General features: G+C 37.2%; 1 protein-coding gene across 3 annotated transcripts in view; it reads right to left on the bottom strand.

Annotated features, from left to right (window-relative positions):
* Positions 1 to 21,802, bottom strand: part of POLR3B (RNA polymerase III subunit B) — a 111,738-nt gene that overhangs the window by 49,602 nt on the left and 40,334 nt on the right. For all 3 annotated transcript variants that reach the window (XM_036237416.1, XM_016148078.2, XM_016148080.2), the window contains exons 13-19: positions 18,683 to 18,844; positions 15,768 to 15,968; positions 13,839 to 14,001; positions 12,292 to 12,445; positions 9,412 to 9,486; positions 8,733 to 8,831; positions 4,888 to 5,015 (exon numbers count right to left, since the gene is read on the bottom strand). In XM_036237416.1, coding sequence (XP_036093309.1) covers positions 4,888 to 5,015; positions 8,733 to 8,831; positions 9,412 to 9,486; positions 12,292 to 12,445; positions 13,839 to 14,001; positions 15,768 to 15,968; positions 18,683 to 18,844 — 982 coding nt within the window. The remainder of the gene's footprint in view (positions 1 to 4,887; positions 5,016 to 8,732; positions 8,832 to 9,411; positions 9,487 to 12,291; positions 12,446 to 13,838; positions 14,002 to 15,767; positions 15,969 to 18,682; positions 18,845 to 21,802) is intronic.

The raw sequence follows: 21,802 nt of genomic DNA, 5'->3' as shown, positions 1-21,802 counted from the left end.
TTGCATGTATCACAGTTCATTCCTTTTCATTGCTGAGTACTAAGTACTCTTGTTTATCCAGTCACCCACTACTGATGGATTTGTGTTGCTTCCAGTTAGTTACAGGCTACCGTGAATAACGCTGCTATGAACACTCATGCACCTGTCTTTGTGTGTTGATTTCTCTTGAGTAAAAACATAGGAGTGAAAATCCTGGGCAGTTATGGTTAACTTGAAAACACTGCTTAAGAATTTTCCGAACTGATTATATCATTTTACATTCTCACCAGAAGAGTATGAACATTCTAGTTGCTCCACATACTCATCAACACTGAGCATGTCATTCTTTTTTATTTTAGTCACTCTAATGTTAGAGTGACTAGTGGTATCTCAGTTTTACAGTTACCTGATGACTAAAAATTGAACATATTTTCATGAGCTTATTGGTCATTTCTAATACTCTTTACGAAATGTCTGGGTTTTGCTTTGTTTTTCCCCATCTTCGAACTGCATTGTCTTATTATTAAAGAGTTCTTCCTATATATTGGATACAAATCCTTTATCAGCTATATGGAGTACAAATACTTTTTCCCATTATGAGGATTAAAGGCCTCTTAATTTTGAAAAAGATCATTTGTTTTTTTCTTTTTTACAGTGTATTATTTTTGTGTTCTATCTAACAAATCTTAGGTCATTCAAGGTCATGAAGATTTTCACCAATTTCCTTCTAAAACTTGTAGTTTTAGCTCTTACTTTAGGGTTAAGATCCATATTGTGTTAATACTATGTATGGCATGAGGCAGGAGAAGATGTTCAGTTTCTCTCTATACACAGAGGCATTTTATTTTCCTTTCTCCTGAATTGTCCTGACACATTCATCGAAAATCACTGTAAATGTGTAGATTTATATCTGGATTCTTGATTCTATTCCATTGATCTTTATGTCTTCATTACTGTGGCTTTATAGTAAGTCTTAACATCAGGTTGTATAAGCTTTCCAACTTAGTTTTTTTATTTCAAAGACTCTTTTAAAAAACCTGTACCTGATTTCCTAATAATTTTAATGTGCTCACAGATTCATTCCTTCATTGTTGAAACATTTATTAAGTACTGACTATACTCTACCTACTAAGCTGGTATTCTGATAGACATAAAGGATACAGTAATAAGCAACAGACACAGTTCCTGTCTTCAAGGAGCTTATATGTACAGTCTAGCAGCGATGGCACCCTGATCATGATCCACAGTGAAGAGGAAAAAATAAGGAAAGAAGTTAGCTTCAGTTGAGAAGAATTTTAGTAAGTATTATAGATAGCATTCCATGGAAGACATAACCTTTTATAAGCTACTCAACCAAACTGAGATTCAAGTTTCCTTGCCAGAAACAAAAAAGGTATGTATTATATGTGACAGCATTATTTAATAATTAAAAGAAATGTATGCAAATCATTTGGGTATTAAATAAGTGGCAACGTTCATTATGATTATTAACAATATTAGTACTAATAAAAATATCTACTCTATCGCCCTGCAATATCACCCATTTTACCGCCAACTCTAAATTATATACTGAACTTTACTTTAATTTATCCTCCATGAGTATTCATTATTAATATTCTAGTCACAAGAACTATCACATAAGCTTACATCTAAAATAGTTTAAATGATTTTAGGGTTTTTTTTGAACCAATAGCAAAATTCCAAAATAAGAATGGTCAGGGACGATTTGGCCAATACATCTTTTCTCTTTGTACCCCCAAATAAAGAATATTCATTTAAAAAATGTCAAACAGAAAGTGGAAGAGGAGAAGATACAGAATAAAACAAAGTTTTTTGTATATTATATGTTTTAGTATCTCAAAATTCTCCAGCCTATTTCTAGTAAAGCCCCTCCTACTGTAAAGTGAGAAATACGAGAGCAGGAACTATCTGCTTGGGAATGGAATCTATTGAAAACAAAACAAAACAAAACAAAAAACAAACAAAAAACAGAAGCTACACTAGCTCCTGAGTTTAAAAAAAAAAAATGTCCCAGCAATTTGAAGTTGAAGGGGAAAGGATGGTGAGAAGAAGCCAGGGCTAGGGGATGCATATTCATTAACTGAGCTGATAGTGACTGAAAGATCCTTTTAAACAGGAGAAAGTGTTACACTAGAGGATTGCCAACTAATAAAATGGGCAGGGTATGAAAGCGTGAGTCATGTGAACTCAGCGTCTGGTGCCAGGGAGAGTACATACAATGCAACGCCAACACACAGCCTTCGCTTGTAGCACTGAGTGACCTAGAGACCTCGCCATTTCCACACTGGTCACCTGACTTCTTGCTCTGAACCATGTCACAACACACAGGACCATGGGCACAGAAGCGAGTGTTGCTCGGTAGCACAGTAAGATGCTGTGTGGAATACTGAACTTTACTAAAGAGCCTTACATTTAAGAAACACCCACCGCTGGTGTTTCACGTTGGATTAGTCAGCCATTTCTCATGGATAAGGTAAGGCTTTAGGTCTCTGTGGTCTTCTTCATAGTGACAGTAAATGACTTTCACTCATTTCTTTACTCTTGAATAGGAGAAGCTGATGGTGAAAGGCAGACGGCAAGTTTTCCAGGTTGGCTAGGATATCCGATGAATTAATTCTGGGCTACTATCTTCTACTTGCCACACAGACTAATGGATGAAGAGCACAGAGTCTTCAGCTCATTTTTAAAATGAGATAGTGGGACTTGGAGTTGCCAGCTGTCAAGACTTCATGGAATTAAATGACAAGAAGTCCAAAGTGCTAGGCCTGCTTTACAGATCTGGGCTTCTGCGGTGGGTTCTCTCCCTCTGCCCGCTCTGTTTCTGTTGTGATTTTCCACACAGACCTCACTCAAGACTTCTGCAGCTATTTGAGTGTCCAAAGAGAAATATGGCGATGTTATGTGCCAACTTTAAATGAACTTTTATCTCTCTGCTTTTCTTTCCAGTCAGGTGTTTTATAATAACAAACAGTAACAAAGCCTTTTTTTTTTTTTTTTTTATTACTTTAAGATATTCAGTGGCTTTTGTCCTCCCGGCGTCAGCAGTAACGTCAGAGGATTGTAACCAAGGAGCTAAATGTGCGGGACCCAGGGTCAGAGCAGCTGAATACACCAACCTCAGAAAACACAGACAATGAATTGCAAATGACACTCAAAACAAAACGAGAAAAAAAACCTTCACACAGAAAACTACAAAAGAACTCTACAGACACTGAATTGGCTTTCTGTACACACTGATCCTGCTTAACTGTGTGTGGCAACTAACTGAACATTTCAGATACTGATGGACACAAAATAAAAGCTTCTTTGGGAGGTATGGAGGAGAGTTAAAAAAAATAAAAATATTACTGCTTTCCTTCAAGTCTCTTCTTTAAAAAAAATTTTGCTGAGTGGAGATAGATGTAGACCTTTCTATTTCAATCTTTGAACACACACACTAAAGAGTGGCATTAGCGATGAAGTGATTAGTCTTCCGTTAATTCTGGTGAAGGTTCTACACAAAAGGTGTATTGTTTCAGCCGAGATTCACATCATGAAACAAAATGGTTTGGTAAACCCAATAGAAATGATAGCCCTTTCATGACACACAGGGTTCAGTACTGTATATTTCACTTGTTAGCAAGTCAGAGGCACAAGCGGGAAATCGGCCTACACTGCTGCTGAGGGTGAATGGGAAAGGCTAAATTGATGAGCCGCTGTTTGGACTTTCCCACTGGGAATTATTCTGAACCGTCCGGGCATTATATCATTCAGGTAAATGGTGACAGGACGACATGCTTCTTATTTCTTCGTGGCCAACCGAGGGGCAATATAAAAACTCGGAAAGAAATATATACTCTTCATCCGTAATGAGAAATAAAATTCCTTAATTGTCAAGCTATGGTCAACTGCAGCGGATTCTTGGTAACTGAGAAGCTGACTGCATTCTGATGGTTGCCCAAAGGCAATGCAAAGACCTTTTATAGTATTTTTTTTTTCCCAATGAAATCATACTTCAAATCAGAGAGCGGTAAGTCATATTTGTCACAGACATATATGCAAATAAAATTTATTAAACTTATTAGGATTTAAATAATTTTTAAAAATATTTCAAAGTTTGTAAGCAAAACTTTCTTCCCTTGTTTTCTCTCTATGATGAAATCCAAACTCCTTAATATACTGCACTTCTCCTACCTCTGCTGTACTAAACAGCCATATATAAGCATCGAGACGTTCCCATGCAATACTTGTTTATTGTTTCCATACCTGTGAGAAACACTAGTGTTTTCAAGACTCGGTTCAGTTCTATTCTTTAGAAACAACTTATTCTCTAACCTTAAGTGACCTTTCTGCTCTTGTTCCTCTAAATCCTGGCTGTCCGTCTATTATAGCATTTACCACACTACATTACCATTTTATTTGCTGGCCTCTCCTACTAGACTGTAAACTCCTTGAGAACAGGGCTCTCTCATCTCTATACGTTCAAGTTCCAGCCCCATTGTCTGGTGTATATTTGATGCTCAATAAATGTTATGAATGGATGTACAGGTTAATGAATGGATGGATTAAAGGGAAAATAGAAAGAAGAAAGGAAAATGACTTCAGAAATTGGTGTGACATGAATTGGATGTTTCAAGAGCTACAGGAACAATTGCAAGAATATCATGGGTTCGATGACTGTCATCCAGACAATTAGTAAGTACATTCTAGTACACACTGTGCATTTTTATCTTTATTTCCTTTCCCTCTCCTCCCTTAACCTTCAGTTTTTCTGCTCTTTCTTTCATCTTTCCAGGTTAACAACTTATATTTTATAAGGCTTTTCTTTTTATAGTTACTCCTTCATAATTCTGTGGCATTTATTATCTGTCCCAGTATTTAGAACCAGGTTCAAGAAGAAAACCTTACCCATGGCTTGTTTTCCCATGGCACACTGATATGTGTTTCTCGGGGACTGGTTATGATGAGGGTACGGGATGAGGCCAGCACAAACGCCGAGAAGAGTGAAGGGTTCGATCTCCAAATGGGTGGTATCTCTATCAGGTTAATTAAGAATTAGACATCTCAGCCAACGAGTACTCAAATAAATAATCTGAAAGCGTATAAAAATACTAATATCTTGGTCCCAGAAGATATCTCAGGGGACCTAGGTATTAAAATTTATGTAATTTTATGTAAATATATATAACATATAATAAATAATAACAAAACTTCAATAATGATAAAATTTGATATTAACAAAACTGATAAGTACAATAAAACAAAAATTATATTTTTCCACGATAGAAACTTCTATTATTTATAGAAATACAGGAAAGGGAGACAGTATGGAATTCCTATATGAAAGATAAAAGGCACTATTATATACTAATAATAGCACTTATCAAAAAATTACTATATTGAGCTTATAGAAATGCAGTATTAAAAACGTCCACAAAATCAGTAATTTGTTTTCCTCACTTTTCCAACTAATACTGATAAAGTTGTGTCGCCATTTTAAAGAGAGGAATACATCTCCTTTAAGAATATTTACTATAGACTTATGGGCACCAACACCATAAACACTAGCTAAATGTAGCTACTGAGCACTTGAAAAGTGAAACTAATATGACTGAGAAATTGAATTTATTATTTTACTTAATTTAATTATCTTACATTTTAAAACTCAAATTTAAACAACTCAGTTCAGTCATTTTAAACCTTCTAGTTATAACTGTAACAACTTAACTTGTGAATCTACTTTTTCAACTGAAAATGCTATGAAATCAGGTCAAATATTTCTGATAAAAATTTAGCATCCAAATTGAGATGTGCTACAAGTGTATGCTAGATTCTGAAGACTCAGTAAGAAGAAAATGCAAGGTATCTCGATATTTTTATACTGATTACATGTTGATATTAAATAATATTATTGAATAAAATTACTAAAAGCAATTTCATGCTTTTTACTTTTTTAATGTGGCTACTAGAATATTTAAAGTTACATAGGTAGCTTGCATTATATTTTTATTGGACAACACAACAATAGATACCGAACACAAAGTAAGACTTCACCTACCAGGTGTCAGAATCTTGGTTACGAAAAATATATTTCATAACATATTTTTTCAGAAAACTCAGCTTTGGCAAAATGATAAAGCAACTCTGATATTTTAATGAGAAAGAGCACTTTCCTCAAGTGTTTCTGAAGCATAACTTTAATAATTTAAATGGTTTACAGTACCTGTGAAGAGAACTGATTTGCAAGATAACCCAACCCATCACGGAAAATTGGTTGCAATATACAATTACCTATCCATTTTTTTAATACGCATGTACTGAATTATGTCTCTAGTTTGATTACAGAGGATGCTGTCCACATAGTTCTCGGTCCAAAGAACAGTTTTGATGTTATGACTTAGCAGGACCCCAATTATCTGAGCGTTTAGGCCTTTGTCAGGAGAGAGAAAAAGGACTCTAGGTTTTGTTCTTTCTCTCTCTCTCTCTCTCTCTCTCTCTCTGTTTTCTTCTTTCCTTTCTTCCTTTTTTTTTTTTTTTTTTAAGAAAACAGCTTTCAGTGATATTTTATAACCTAGAATACAAGAGTTTCTTTTAAGTAACTGTTTTGTTTAAATATTGGCCAATTTGACATTCTCTATGTAAATAAAAACTACTTTTCAACATTGGGGTAAGGTGAAAATGATGAAGGTAAACATCTAAGTTTCTTCTTTTTCATGACAATTTATATGAGATCATATATTATCTAATAATTATTGACTGAAAATCCACTCTGGATTCTGATTTTACAAAAAGGAAAGAAGTATGACTATTCAAAATTATGTTTCTACCCTAAACAGGCATTAGGAGACTTCCTCTTCACCATGTGTAAATTTAGCTCAAATTAAGACTAAGTAACCTATGGCTTGTAATAGTGGAAAAATTGGAAACAACCTAAATATTCATCACTGGGGGACAAATAGACTACTTATGTGTAGTCAAACATGTAATAAAAAGCAAGCGAAATGATATATTTATATCTATAACTATACTTTTTAAACATCATCTGTTTAAATCAAATGATATAATTTTTTTCCTATTTTTAAAATGACTTTCATGTGTGTGATAACTTGGTGATACTGATAGTTATATTCATTTATAGTAGTGAACAAAACAGAAAAATCCCTGCCTTTATGAAGCTTTTAGTGGCAAAAAACAGACAATACACAGATAAATAAAAAATATATACATTTTACAGATTTTATTGTAAGGTAATAAAAATAAAGCCGTGAAAAGGGGCGGGCAGAAGAGGGGAAATGATTTTAAATAGGGTGGTCAGGAAAACTCAATGAGAAGGTGACAGCTGAGCAAAGGCCTGGAGGAGGTGGAGGGAGCCACGCAGGTATGTGAGAGAGTGCTCTGGGAAGAAGGAGCTATGTGAGAGAGTGCTCCGGGAAGAGGAAGCTGTGTGAGACAGTGCTCCGGGAAGAGGGAGCAGCCAGTGCAGAGGTGTGAGGCAAAAGGCTGTTTGAAGAAGAGGCCGGTGTGGTGCAAACAGAGCAAGGAAGGGGAGGTAAGGGAGAAGGCTGCACATGTAAAGCAGGGCGGGCAGACTGAGTAGGAAGTCGAAGGCCTCTGTAAGGACTACCCAGGGAGACGGAAGCTACTGAGGGGTTTGAGAAGTGATAAGAAGACCACTCTGACCTATTAAAAACAGACTGTATGAGGACAAGTGTAAAAAAATTCATATGCCTTTTTCAAGAATCCAGGCACACAATGGCAATACCCTGGACTAAGGTGACAGGTGGAGGTGGTGAAAAGAGCTCAAGTTCCAGGTATGTTTTGAAGGTACATGTGATATGCTAAGGGAGCAGATGTGAGTATACAGGAGGGAGGAATCAGGCTGAAGCTGAGGTTTTTGGTTCAAGGATGGAATTGTTGTTTAGGGGGTTACTATATAAGAATTCTTTATCCTCAGTCAGTCTTGGAATGAAGGGCATAAAAATTATATTTTGAGAGGTTCATACCTTTAAGGAATTAAAATTCTAACTGAAAGTATATACTAACTTACAATGAGACAAAAATAAAGTGGTATATTTCATCTGGTAGCAGGAAACAAAAGTACTTTCTTGATTTGAGACATAAATAGTTATCAGGTGGTGTATTAAACTCCCTACTTAACAATATAACTTCAAAAATTGCAATTTCGGGGAAGCAGTACATCGGTCACTACCATCAGACAGCAAGTTACATAAATTTCCTCTAATGTATTCCTAATGGAACACAGAAGCTTTGAAAAATATCACTGTTCTAGAAGAAACACTGTAAACATATTACCATTTCAGGTTTACATTGCACATAAATTTAGAGGTATCTTTACAACACACTATGTAGGGAATTTCCAAATTGACAATAAGAATTCAGATGTCCACTGATAAAAATCCTCTCTAGAAGAGAGCAGTACATCTTTTAAGCATCCTGATTCATTAATTAAATTTTGGCAGTAGTCAAATATTAAAATTATAGCAGCAAATCCTTTTAAAAAATATCTACTAAGTATAAAATGAATAGGAAGGATAATTAAGTCTAAAAATGACTTGTTAGCAGTGACTCTTACACTGGGATAAATGATGAGTTATGCCTTATTATAAAACAGTCTACTTCTAACAGTAACTACTAAGCAAGTACACAAGAGAAGAATTAAAGATGGAATGAAGAGAAGACAGTCTCTATAATCAGAACAGGTTTTACTTATGGTTGTTATGGACCCTACTTACTTATTAATTGTATGCTCATAGAGTGCGATGTTACAGTCATTTTCTTCATTTACATCTAAATATTCAACCAGACTCTCATGTAAGAAATCTTCAAAATTCCTGGGAAAATATTGGTGAAACGTGCATTATTAAAAAGCATTTTACTGCAGTATTTTATATGTGACAATGGAAGATACTGGTTTTCATTAGGCCCATAGAACCGTTTTCTCCTAGAGAGCTTCGCTACATTGGGACACTTGAAATATGTTATTCTCGGACCATACAGTGATCACAAGTCACTGAAATAAAAAGAGTATAACATCAGTGATTGTCGATCTGGTCTCCACTTCTAACAATACCTTCTTTTACTTTAGAAACTTTATATGATGACAGACCCGCAATGTCTGTATCAACATATTGCTGAAAGTCCTTCTCTTACAGAGATACCTAATTAGTGAACTAATTTACATCATGACTCTCTAATCCTCATGATGTAAGTTGATAAATATTTTACAATATCCAAGCGAGGGCACATAGACAAAAATAGGTTTTTAACAGGCTGATATATTTGGTGGGGATGAATTAAAAGACTAAAAATGAAAACATGCTATTCTTGAAAGCTCACAGCAAATGTTGCTGCTGATTTCATCATGTAAATGAGCACTAAGGAGAACGAGAAGTTTTGCTTTTGCCTACTTACCTGTACCCCTGAGCCAGCTCTTCCATATGCTTATTTGTGACTGCAGGCTTTTGTTTCTTAACAATTATATAGGGTCTGGAATGGGAAAAACAAATTCACAGTTCAACAGAAAAAATAAGTTAGCACATAAGGTTACTATTGTGAAATGAGGGAATTTATAAACATCATCGAACTCATTTCTGGACTGCTTGAAGACACCAGGTAGTTTTTGAATGTGTGAGTATGCAGAGGCCTATTTCTCTCTCGTACATGTACAGATACAGACATACATGCCAGCCCACATCTGTATGTGTGTACACACACACGTATACACACTCACTGCTTCCTGCAAGTATCTTAGGAAATACTTGGTTTTGAATGAAAAGATAACACAAAAATGGTAAGATCTAAAAATCTTTAATGTCATATTTTTAAAAAAATACAGAAATGCATCATATCAAAAGCATCTCCTTATATCATACTGGGAATATGTGATCTACCACCCAGGAAGTCAGCAGGCAGAGAAGAACTGTCACCGAGGATAATGATGCCATTTTGTAGTGAGGGTCTGATGAATATGCGCTGTTTATAGAGTGGTCCCATTAAGAATAAACATCACGGGGCTACACTACCAGATTACCTAAAGCTACACATAACCAAAAAGAAGGCAATTAAGTTTGCAGGGAACAAAGCTTTATTACCTTGTGGTTTTTAGCGATGTGACGGGTGTAAGGCAGAGAGAGCTTTTGGTCTGCACACTCTGGCAGATTAACCTGTAACTGTCAGTGGCAATCTGCCCCTGGGGATTCGCCACCGCGAGGAAACACCAACACAAAGGATGGCATGCGGCACCCAAACGCCAAGGGCTGCTGCTGTTTGGATAAGCGGCTCTTACAGAGAGCAGCGCGTAACCTGCAGGCGCTTGTGCACCCTACCCTAAAGTCCAAATAACTTGCCGAGGACTGATGAGCACTTTTAAACAGTGAAGAAGAGGAGCTGCACAACAAAACGGAAACGCCAGTTGCTGGAAAATTAGCTGGGCGGACTTTTTGTGGAAATCAACACTACTTTGAAATCCTGGCTTCTGGCAGGGGAGCCGAGGGACAGAGCTGCCTCCATCAAGGGCCGAGGCTCAGTTCAGGTTTAGAGGCTCAGAAGTGACGACGAAGCAGGAGTTGGGGGTGGGATCCCATTTAGCTACCTCGGTTTTTACTTCTATTCAGTAAATTCCACTAACTCTTCCTGCCAGATCTATTTTATGCCATTATAAATTACTTCTAAAAAAGAATTAGTTTTCTTTTAGCCGATGCCAGGTTACAATGGATGTAAAGAAAGAGAAAAATCCTAAAAATGGGTTATGTAGAAAATGTTACTGTTTTTGCCACCCCTAAATGGACCGTGTTGGCCATAGATAAGCACCTGCTGTATGCACTTACCCTACAGGCACTTACCACATCTTATTATATCAATTAGTTCTCAGAACAATGCTAGGGAGGCGTTATTATTATTTACATTTTTACAGCCAAGGAAACCAAGGCTCAGAGACTTAAGCAATATACTCATTCACATAAGCCAATAAGAATGAAGTTAGGATTCAAAAACAAGTATATCATCAGTTAGGATTTTGATGGTAAAGAAATCAATTCTGGCTAATTCAAGCAAAAAATGAAATTTACTAAAAAATACTTTTAAAAATCTTTTTTAAAAAAGGAATTTATTGAAAGCATAAAAATTTACTAGAGTGATGAGAATCAAGGAAAAAGGTGAAATGGTAAGCCTCAGAAAGAAAAGAGGCTAGGGCAGTCCCAAGGATGCAGAAAGGGAGGAGTCACGGGCAGTTTCTCACGTCGCTGTCAGGATGAATCAGTTCCAACCACTTCTCCCCCTGCGTTATTCTACTTGGGATTCAAATTCTCTGAGGAGAAAGTCTCACTGGCCGAGCCTGGGTCACATGCCTGACGATCTAGAGACTGCCAGTAGAGAGGGAGCAGTCCTCACATAAAAACGAGGAGCACAACTGGAAAGAGAAACAGATGCTGGACAGACACAAGCAACGGCAGTCCACTCTCTGAGCATGGACAGACCGCCACGCTCAAGCTCTTCCCACTGCTCTGACTATTGCTGACTCACTGACCTATTCCCTCACACTACCTGAGGTCTATGAAGGGTGACAAAGGTAAAACAAGTGAATGCTTAGGAAGCAGGTAATGTCTTCAGGTGATTTCCCTGCATATCTCCAAAGGACCAGATCCCATATTATATTCATTGTCGTACCACTACTTTCTGGATAGCACCTGTACATAATAAGCCCTTAATGTCTGCTCAGTGAATAAAAGGCATCCACTTTTCTGCTGGGTCTAATGTTATTATTTCTTCATACCTCCAAGATCCAAATAACACAATCCCACTCAACCTTCAAAACTCAGTTCATAGCAATAGGTTGTTGTGGGCAAAACTGATGGAGTCAAATGAATTCTAAGGACTCTGAGTAAAAAGCAGACTCCATCACTATCTAGCTTTGGGTGAGTTACTTAGTTTCACTAAACCCCAGTTCCTCATTTGTTAAATGAAAACAATAATCAGATCTTACAGGGTTGAATGCAGTTAAAGCCTTACATGTAGTACATCTATTAAAATAATGTCTAGCATTTACGACTAGCATAGTTGGTTGTTATTAGTAATTATTTCTGCCTCTGCCAGCAGACTGAGCTCTCTGAGGGCAGAAATTCTCATTAATCTTTGAATCCTCGGTACCCAGTATGCATATTCATGAAATGTTTGCCAACAGAATTAAATTTATCTTAACAATGAGAGAGGTTAAATCAGATTCAAAAGTAAAAAAGTCTATTTCTTTCAAAAGTAAACAGAGGTTCTTAAAATCTCATTTTGAACAACTTATACCTGCACAGCCTTCCTCCATCAGAGGAAATATAGACACATCGATCTGTAAGATTTGTTGAGATGGAAACAAATTCATTGATATATCCTGCTCTTCGCATCAGTCGAAATGTATTTACTAGCTTCTTATGGTCTCGAATAACACCCAGTATGTTACCTGCACAGAAAGAAGAATATTTAAAACAGAAATAAAAAATAAATCTAATAAGATTTAAAATATCCACCCCTAAAAAATGATAAGCAGCACTGAGGAAGTCATCTGAAAGCACTGTCAACACCAGCGGCCAGTCCGCACGGCTGTAAGGCAGCAACGCGACGGATGGACAGTGAAGGCCAGTCCGAGGCGCCCGAGCCTAGGGCCAGCCCTACCACGTGCTGGGTGAGGGACCCTGCAAAAGTGAGTCTCACTTTCTTCATGTGTCAGCACCATGCTAGGGGCATAAGCCCAGGATCCAGACCGCCCGGGTTTGAACACTAGCTCTAGTATTTCCAAAGAGCCGATGTGGGAATTAAATGAGTTGATCTCCTGTAGAGCACTCGGAGCTCTGCCTAGCAGCCAGTAACTACTATTATTAAGCTGCTCTTGTCGTCATCAGCATCTGTGAAGAGAGTGGGCTTTGCTCACCAGGGTTGGTGCGGGTTCAGAGAGGTCCAGGGGAAAAGTGCAGGGAAAGAGCTCACTCGGTGTCGGCTGCTAGGATATACTACATGGGCCAGTTGGTTAACAGCCCTGTTTTCCCACACACCAGTCTGTGCAATAAGCAGTGGTCCTCAACCTTTCTGGCACCAGGGACCGGTGCTCCTATGAGAATCTAATGCCTGATGATCAGAGGTGGAGCTGAGGCAGCGATGCTAGCGCTGGGGAGCGGCTGCACACACAGACGAAGCTTCACTCACTCGTTCGCCGTCCATTCACCACCTGCTGTGCAGCCCGGTTCCTGGCAGGCCATGGACTAGTACCGCTCCGCAGCCTGGGGATTGGGGAACCCTGCCGTAAAGGATTAATGCCTCCTGTAGCAGGAGGAAGGAAAGAGCATGGGAACTCCAGGATGAGCACAGGGAGCACACCGGCAGGGGACAGACACCCAAATCTCTAGTAGAAAGGACGAGGCACATTTGTAATGAGTCTCTGGAGGCTCCTGAAGGGGGTGGGAAGGGGTCTGTGAGTAGAAGGAAAGAGATCCTCTTGCCACGGGCTGTTGATGATCAATCATCAAGTGGTTGAATATAAGTCAATGTACTGTCAGGACTGATCTGATCATTCGTGCCGAATGTCTCACATATTTAACTTGAACTTAAAGATATCACGTTGAACCTTATTCCACTGTGCACACGCCGGTAGTTGCGAACGTGTAGAAAGCGGCCAGTCCCCATGATGGATGCCCCAGCAAATGGAATAGCTGCCTCTGTTACCACTTTCCTACCTTTAAATTAAGGTCAACCTGGGCCCAGAATTAAGTATATTTGTGCTTTAAATACATGAATAATAATAGATTCCCTTCCCCTCTCCAAGACTGTTTAAGATCAACATGTCTCCATAACACACTCACCATTGAGGAAGACGAGAAACACATTTGGGTAAGAGAGCTCTTCCCCACATAATAAATTCACATCTTCTACTCCCAGGTTACTGGCTAATTTAACAATGGGTCCATCTTCCATGTCAGTCGTGATATGTGTCATAAGGGCCAAGTTTTTAACCAAACCACATGCCTAAAAACAAAAGACAGTCAATTCGAAGAATGAACACTAGTAATACAAAGTACAGTTTGTGTCTAAAAATGGTCTACCACTTTGCTGATGGCAAAATAGAGCAGTGCATCCTTGTAGAGGGCACTTTAGCGATTCACACAAAAGCCTTTAACACGCACATAACCCTTTAACTCAGAGGAATTTACCTTAAGGTAACAAGCAAGGATACAAATGTAGATTTAGCCACAAAAATGCATAGCACAGTACTATTTAAAATGGCAAATAATGATGGCATCATAAATGCCATCCCCCCAAAGAAAATGATTTAATTGTTATTCCCAGACAACAGAACACCACAGTCATTAAGATAACATTGTATAAAAATAGTAAAGGAAAACACTGATAAATGTGGACAGATAAAAATATAAAACTTTAGTCTGAAATGAGACACAGTCTACAAAAAACTGGTTGGTACTCTATAAAGCTTCTTCGTCATAAAAGGCAAAGAAAGACTAAAGGACTGCTCCAGATGGAGACTAAGGAGACTTGCCAGCTGAAAACAATGTGTAATCCTGGATCAGAAAAAAGACTTTATTGGGACATCTGACAAAATGCAAGTAAGGTCTACAGGTTATAGTGCTATTATCAAAGTTAACTTCATGCGGTTGATCGCTGTGCCATGGTTCCCTAAAATGGTCACATTTTGGAAATCTAGGTGAAGGATTATGGAAATTCTTTGTACTATTTTTGAACCTTCTTCACATGTCTAAAATTATTTCAAAATGAAAAATAATTTTAAACTTATATACAACCAAAATAATCAAAAACAAAAATATAAACAAGTATGTAATACAGCAATGCACGAAATAGGTACTTTATTGAGGTGAGCTGAAGCAATCTCTGGGAAATGGTGTTCCAAAGCTCAAGATGTATAATTATGCAAATCTGACAGGCTGCATAATTTTAATGTGAATTTCCACGTGCTTTAAGATAATTTCTAAAAATCTTAACTCTGCATGAACTATTTTTCACCTCTCCCGAGTCATAATTTCTACACTTTGGAACTTATATCTCGTCGTAATTAATGTATTTAGTCATTCGGCATATATTTATGAGGCTTCTACTCTGAACAAGGCTCTGTGCTAGAAGCTTGGGAAAAAACAGTTAACCCAACAAGGTTCTTTCCTTTGGAAGTTTACAATTAAGAACGAATAAAATCAAATGAAACCAATGACGGTTAATTCGAAGGACAAAGGGTCATAACACAGGAAGCAGCGGGTGCTATGCAGGCAAACCTATTTAAACTCCTTTGCTGAGTGTTTCAGTAACTGCCTGTATTTCCTACATAAGTGAGTCCGAGTCCACTTTAGGTCTCCGTCTGGGCCCTCCTAGGCGGTGGGAACTGCAGCTCTGATGTCCCCTAAGGACACCTGAAGAAAATGAGCTGCTTACAAAGAACTCCTCGTAAGGAAAAGTGATGGGTCTCTCGAGTTTCCTTCACATTCTTATCCCCTCTCTATTGCATAATTTGATTCTTCGGTTAACTAAAACCAGCCAGAAAATTTAGACCATATTTCTATTAAGGTGAGATACCAAATCAAATGCTTCTATTTGATTTAGTACTGATTCTGGAATAATACTGATGTCCTGACAAGCTGCATTAATATTTCTCTGCCACATAAGTGGCTAACCTGAAAGAGAATATGGCCTGGAAGAACAGGGACAGAAGCAGAACAGCACCAAGGGGTAGTACCTGTGACAGAGCACAGACTCCTCTGGTACCTTACCTCTCCTTCAGGAGTGTCCGAAGGGCAGAGCATTCCCCACTGAGATGGCTGGAGGGATCGAGGACCACTCACTTTCCTTGTTTTTTCGAACTGGGAAGAGATCCTTGTCATCATGCCCAGTGCAGATATATATGACAAGCGAGACAACACTTGAGTCACACCTTGGCGGTCCATTTTAAACCTCTTTAGAGACCAATTTCCCTATTGAGAGAGGAAAGACACAGACTACCACTAATCATTCATATACTGTCTGATACTCTGCAGTTATTTTGAGAAGTTCATCATAGGAACTGCATGCTTATAAAACTCGAGCCATGATGTATATTCAGATATCAAAATGTCACAATTAAAATTAAAATTTAGCCATCTCACTCACTGGGGTTTTCTAGGAATTTAATGAATATTACCCACATCTAGTGATCATCTTAGAATGCTTTGATGTATCAACCTCATCACATCAAAGCAGTTATTTTCTAAAGAACTAATTATATCTGAAACGAGCCTGTTCAGGTGGAGGTTTCCACTGGAATCAATAAGCTAACCAAAACAATACCAGCAATTTCTATACACATTTAAGGTAAAATCAACTTGAAGCGTGAAGATATAATTTCATGCTGGAATGTGCTGTTATTTGAATGTCTTCCAAAATTCGTCTCAATTATAGGAAAATACAGAAACAGAAAAATTACTAACAGCAGTTATTAGAGATAGCGAATATACTGTAGGCTCCTTAATCAAGGCTAAAAACTGCACAAATTTTCATATTAAGAAATATTATATATGCTCTGTGGCTATCATTTCAATCTTAAAATAAATTCACATAATTCTTGAACATTAAAGTTACTGTTATCTCCAATGTATTAAGTAAATTGTATTATAGTAAATATTTTATAGTTGTATTAATTACACATGTCAAATATTCTCAAGGATAATTTAAAGATTGAGGTCAGGAATTGTTAAATTTTCAATTCATAGTAACATGAATTAACAGTAGAAAATAGTATGTATAAAAAAGCAAAGTAGAAAATAAAATCTCAAAAAATGATATGATCTTTCTGATTCAAAAGTTAAAAAATTACAACTGCTAAGCAATGGTTCTTCATCTTTTGAGAATCTGATGAAAGCCACACTGTTCTCTTGAGAAAAATAGGATTATGAACACAAAATAGAAAAATAGGATTATGACATAGGATTATGAACACAAATTTTTATATTTAATTTCAGGGGAGAAACTCATGGATTCCAGGTTAAAAACCCTCATTATAGAGAAATTACTGGAATTTGAGAATCAGATGAAGTGATATGTTTGAATTAAAATATGCGACTTTGGGGGAACTTCCTCACAAAGTAAAGTTTAATCATTGTAACAGTGAAGGTCTATCACCTCAGAAATTTAAGTTTTGATAATGTGGAAAAGAGCTAAATTCTAGGGAGAAACTCTATCCATTACAAAGCAAAGAAACAGAGCAAACACATTTCCCCCACAAGTTAACTTTTTATATTGCTTTTCTCCTGTTAACTCCTTTTATGCTTTGAATAAGAATGAACCGCATACACTGACTTATGCCCGGAGAATAAAAGTTAGGTAAATTAATATTCGGCACAGACAAAGCAGCAGCTATTGGCAAATGGGAAGTAGATGGAGGGTGAAGCCAACACATTCAGCGAGAGAGTGTGTCCCAGTATCCTACGGGAGTATTACGAGGGGAGAAAGGAGGAACAGATAAGGGGTCTAAAACTGCTTCTCTGAGGGCATTTATTTGTTGAAAATATCCTACTAATAATGGCTATACTCAGAATTTTAGAAGGTGATCTTTTTCTGGTTGCCTACAGTGTGGGGTACACCTGCAACAAGGCCTAGTATGGATTTTTCTAATTAGCAGTCTTCTCCAAAAGGTAAAGCTATCACGCAGGAGCAAACGAACTACTCAACACAGCCATTACGATCTGAAAATCATGGGTCAGAAAGCAAGGAAAAGTAATTCTAACAAAAGTGTGTTCAAGTGTTCTCTGGAAGCTTCTCTTCAAATATGCAGGGATCTACTTTCAGATAAGTTTGAGCCACGAGCGTTTAATGCCTAAGAAGGCACGGAGGCCTGGTTCCCCTCAAGTCTGGACACAGCTGTCACTGTGAGGGCTGCTCACACAGGCTCACTGCAAACTTCTAAAGTCAAGTATTGCAGCAAGTCGGCCACTAACTCCTTCATTGTTACGGGAATCTACATGTGACGCTACACTATTCTTTTGTTGGGGCAAAATCCCAGCCATGAAGTTAATTTCATGTCTGGCAAATAAAACGTGAACCAGACTTTATCAGATAGACCTGTAGTTATGCTTTAAGAAAGGAAGCAAAACCCTATCTGATAACCCTTTATGAATAGCCAGGCCCTGAATACACAGCAGCTGCTGAGGCCTGAATTTATCTCTATGTGAGGAATAGCTGATAGCCTTTTGTGGCATATAAAACTATAACAAAATGAAACATTTTGTACCATTTTGGACAAAAGCTGTCATTGATAAATCTACTTGTAATGTGTCCAATATGTTAACAGAAAAAAATGGGGGAAGTATCCATAAAAAAAAAAAAAAAAAAAAAAAAAAGCCTATTACTGGTGAAACTAAAAGATTTTTCCTTTATGTAAGTATATTTTCTTATTGCTTCATATAACAGGATCTATAATTTCACAGGTCATATAGTAATAAAATTCCTACTGAGAACATTTAAACTGCAGACTATCATTCAAAGTAGAAAATCTGTGAACTGTAAGCATCCTTTAAAAATATATATATATTTCTATATATATTTATATGTGTATATATTTTTTACTTAGAGCCCAAAGTACTTTAAATTTCCTTTCCACTGAATAGATTTACAGCTAAGTCACACAACTCTAAGCGGACGATTGAAGACTTACGGTAGAAATGGCGTTCACCATGCCGTTGGTAATCTGGTCTTGACGCATGTGTTTCACAACATCAAACTGGGCTGCTCTTTGCTTAGGAATCACCTGGTCTGCAATCTTCTTCATTTCAGAATTAAATTTTTTGAACAAATCTTCAAAAAGAAGAGATAAAAGCTAAAGAAAAAAAAAGTATATGGTGAACTTTCAAAATGCATTATTAGCTTATTTAATAGATTTTAGGTCTTTATTAAAATTTGTAGAAAAAAATGAAGAAAACGCTTAAAACAAAAAAAGTAATTCAGTTGGATAAAATGTACTTTTCTATATGCATACCACTATGCCAGGTATGGGGATAAAAGTCATGACATAACCCCTGCATTCAAAGTCAATTAATTTAGGCCACTCTTAGATTTTGAGATTTCACTGACCAGTGACCTAACTTTTAAATTTACAAATAAAGATTATTTTTAAAAAGAGTGGAGGGAGAGAAGCACCATCATTAAAAAGTTTGACAACACCAAAGATGGGTGGCATTTGGACCTTCCTATATCACTGGTAAAAATGTAAACTGGTACAACCACTAACGAAACAGTTTGCCATTATCTACCCATCCCTACGCCCCAGCAGTTCCTGTCCTAAGTATATCCCCTGTAGCAGTGGGTCTCAAACTTTAGCATAGAGTAATCACACTGAGGGATTGTTAAGAAACAAATTGCTGGCCTTACTTTTATAGTATTTGCCTTAATAGATTAGGGTATAGCCCAAGAATTTTCATTTCTAACAAGTTCCCAGGAGATGCCTGTGCTGCTTGGTGGGAGAAGGGTACCTCAAGAATCACTGCCCTACAGAAATGTACCTTGATGTGCATTAGGACACATATGTAAGATGTCCATAGCAGCATTATTTGCATCAGCTAAAAACTAGAAACCATCCAAATAATATTTAGCCAAAAAAATTACGGCATACTCAAATAATAGAACACTATCAAGCAAAAAAAAATGAACAAAAAATAACTAACCACAAAATCATGGCTAAATCTTAAAAACAAAGTATTGAGGGAAAGAAGCCAGACACAAAGTATTATATATGATAAGATTCCATTTAAATAAGGTTCAAAAACCAACACAACTAAGTTATATTGTTTAATAAGGTATAAATAGGTGGCAAAATACTAGAGAAAAGCAAGGACGTACCTGCCATACAAATCAGGCTAGGGATTACACCTTGGAGGGAAAGAATTATCTCAGTTAGGAGCACTCGTCCTGAGTGTTATTTACAAAGCTATTTATTCCACAACAATTTGTTGAGCTGAAATTTATATTTTATGCATTTTTCTACCTGTATATTTCTCCATAAAAAGGTTATAAAATAATACCCACCAATAACTCTGACATGATCTCATTTCGCAAAGGACGTTTAACATCAAAGAATGGCAAAGCAAATAACCTCAGAAGAATAACAAAAAATTAAATACAATTTGCTGGATGAAACTCATGCCATTCATCCTTACTCATTATTCTACAGACCAGTGAAAACTGGACCACAGACTCACACCAATCCTCAGATCGGTGCCTGCATGCCACAAGCCATAAGCAGAAAATGATACAACAGAGACCAAAATACAGTGTGAAACAAGATAGTTCAGCCTATACTAGGGAAAAAAAAAAAAAAAAAAAAAAACGAAGTGTTTGACCCCTACGCTAAGATTATTGGGAAACAAGATTAATCAATGATTTCATGAAATAGATGAATAGCAGAGGTGGGAGAAAGACTAGGATTTGGAAAGAGAGTGCAGATCTTAAGAAAGATTTCTAAGTTCATTTCCACTTAGGATGCAGAAAGCCACAAAGACACCATCCCTCCAACTCTCATAATTAAAAAAAAAAGATGAATGATCCACAAAACTACAAAGTTCTTGACTTTTACAGAGAGGTATGTTTGCAAGACAACCAGGTAAACTGAACTGCAAATGGTGACAAGCCTCTCCAAGGGGAGATGGGACACATGACTGTAGATGTGTGCCATAAAAAAGGAAATCGGTTAAAATTTTAAGGACTTCTTAAGGATGGATACACACACGCTCACGAGTTCTTTTCCATGAGTACTCACAAAAGATTGGCGTAAAGCCTGAGAAAGTAAGACCTGAGAAAAAAGACACCTTTGTTGGAACAAGCAACAAAACCCTATCTACTTTCCTAGACTTTCTCTCACGTGAAGCAAAATCATTAAGTCTCTGGAGAAGGGTCAGGAAACCCTCCAGCCAATAGTCCCAGGCAAAGGTAACCTGCACTGAGAGAGGGGTAGAAGCGAAGCTGTCTGTCTGAGGGTAGAAGAGACGCTCCCTCAGCACTCACCACAAGCCTTGCACCTGGTAATGAGCAACAGCAGTCTGCTGCTAGAAGAAGGCCAGCAAACCCTCTGGCCACTGATTCCAGGAAAAGGTACAAGGCCAGATACAAGGGAAGAAGCCAAAACCATCTTTCCCTACTTTGGCGAAAGATCCTGTACTGATACAAATAAGGGCCAGATACTTTGTACTGATACAAAGCAAGGGCAGGAAACTGAAAGCTTTTCTTTATAAAATTGGGGAAAAGGAGAGAATCCTCATTTTTTACCACTCCTATTCAACACTGTATTGGGGGTACCATTCAGGGCAATGGCGGGGGGGGGGGAGGGGCGGGAATACATATACATATACATACACATGCACACACACATACAGACAGACAAATTGAAGAAAAGAAGTAAAATATGTCACTACTTACATATAATGTTTGTCTATATAGAAAATCCCAAAGAATCTTAAAAACACAAACTCTAACAGAATTAATAAGTGAGTTTAGCAAGCTTGCAAGATACAAGGCTCATATAGAAAAAGCAACTGTATTAAAAATACAAGAGAAATGAAAGAGAATCTCAGTAGAAGAGATATACTATGTTCATGGATAAGACTCAGTTATTATTATTATTAGATATCGATCATTATATAATCAATATATAACACAATCAATAATATTTTTAGATATCAATTCTCCCCAAATTGATCTATAAACTCAAATGCACTCTTAAAAAAAAAAAAAACTACCCAGCTTTTTTAAAAAAGAGAAAGTAATTCTAAAATTTAAGTAAGAA

This window comes from Rousettus aegyptiacus, unplaced genomic scaffold (assembly GCF_014176215.1).
Source record: "Rousettus aegyptiacus isolate mRouAeg1 unplaced genomic scaffold, mRouAeg1.p scaffold_m13_p_2, whole genome shotgun sequence".
In the NCBI taxonomy this organism is placed as follows: Eukaryota; Metazoa; Chordata; class Mammalia; order Chiroptera; family Pteropodidae; genus Rousettus; species Rousettus aegyptiacus.
This window is presented reverse-complemented; position numbering and strand designations above follow the sequence as displayed.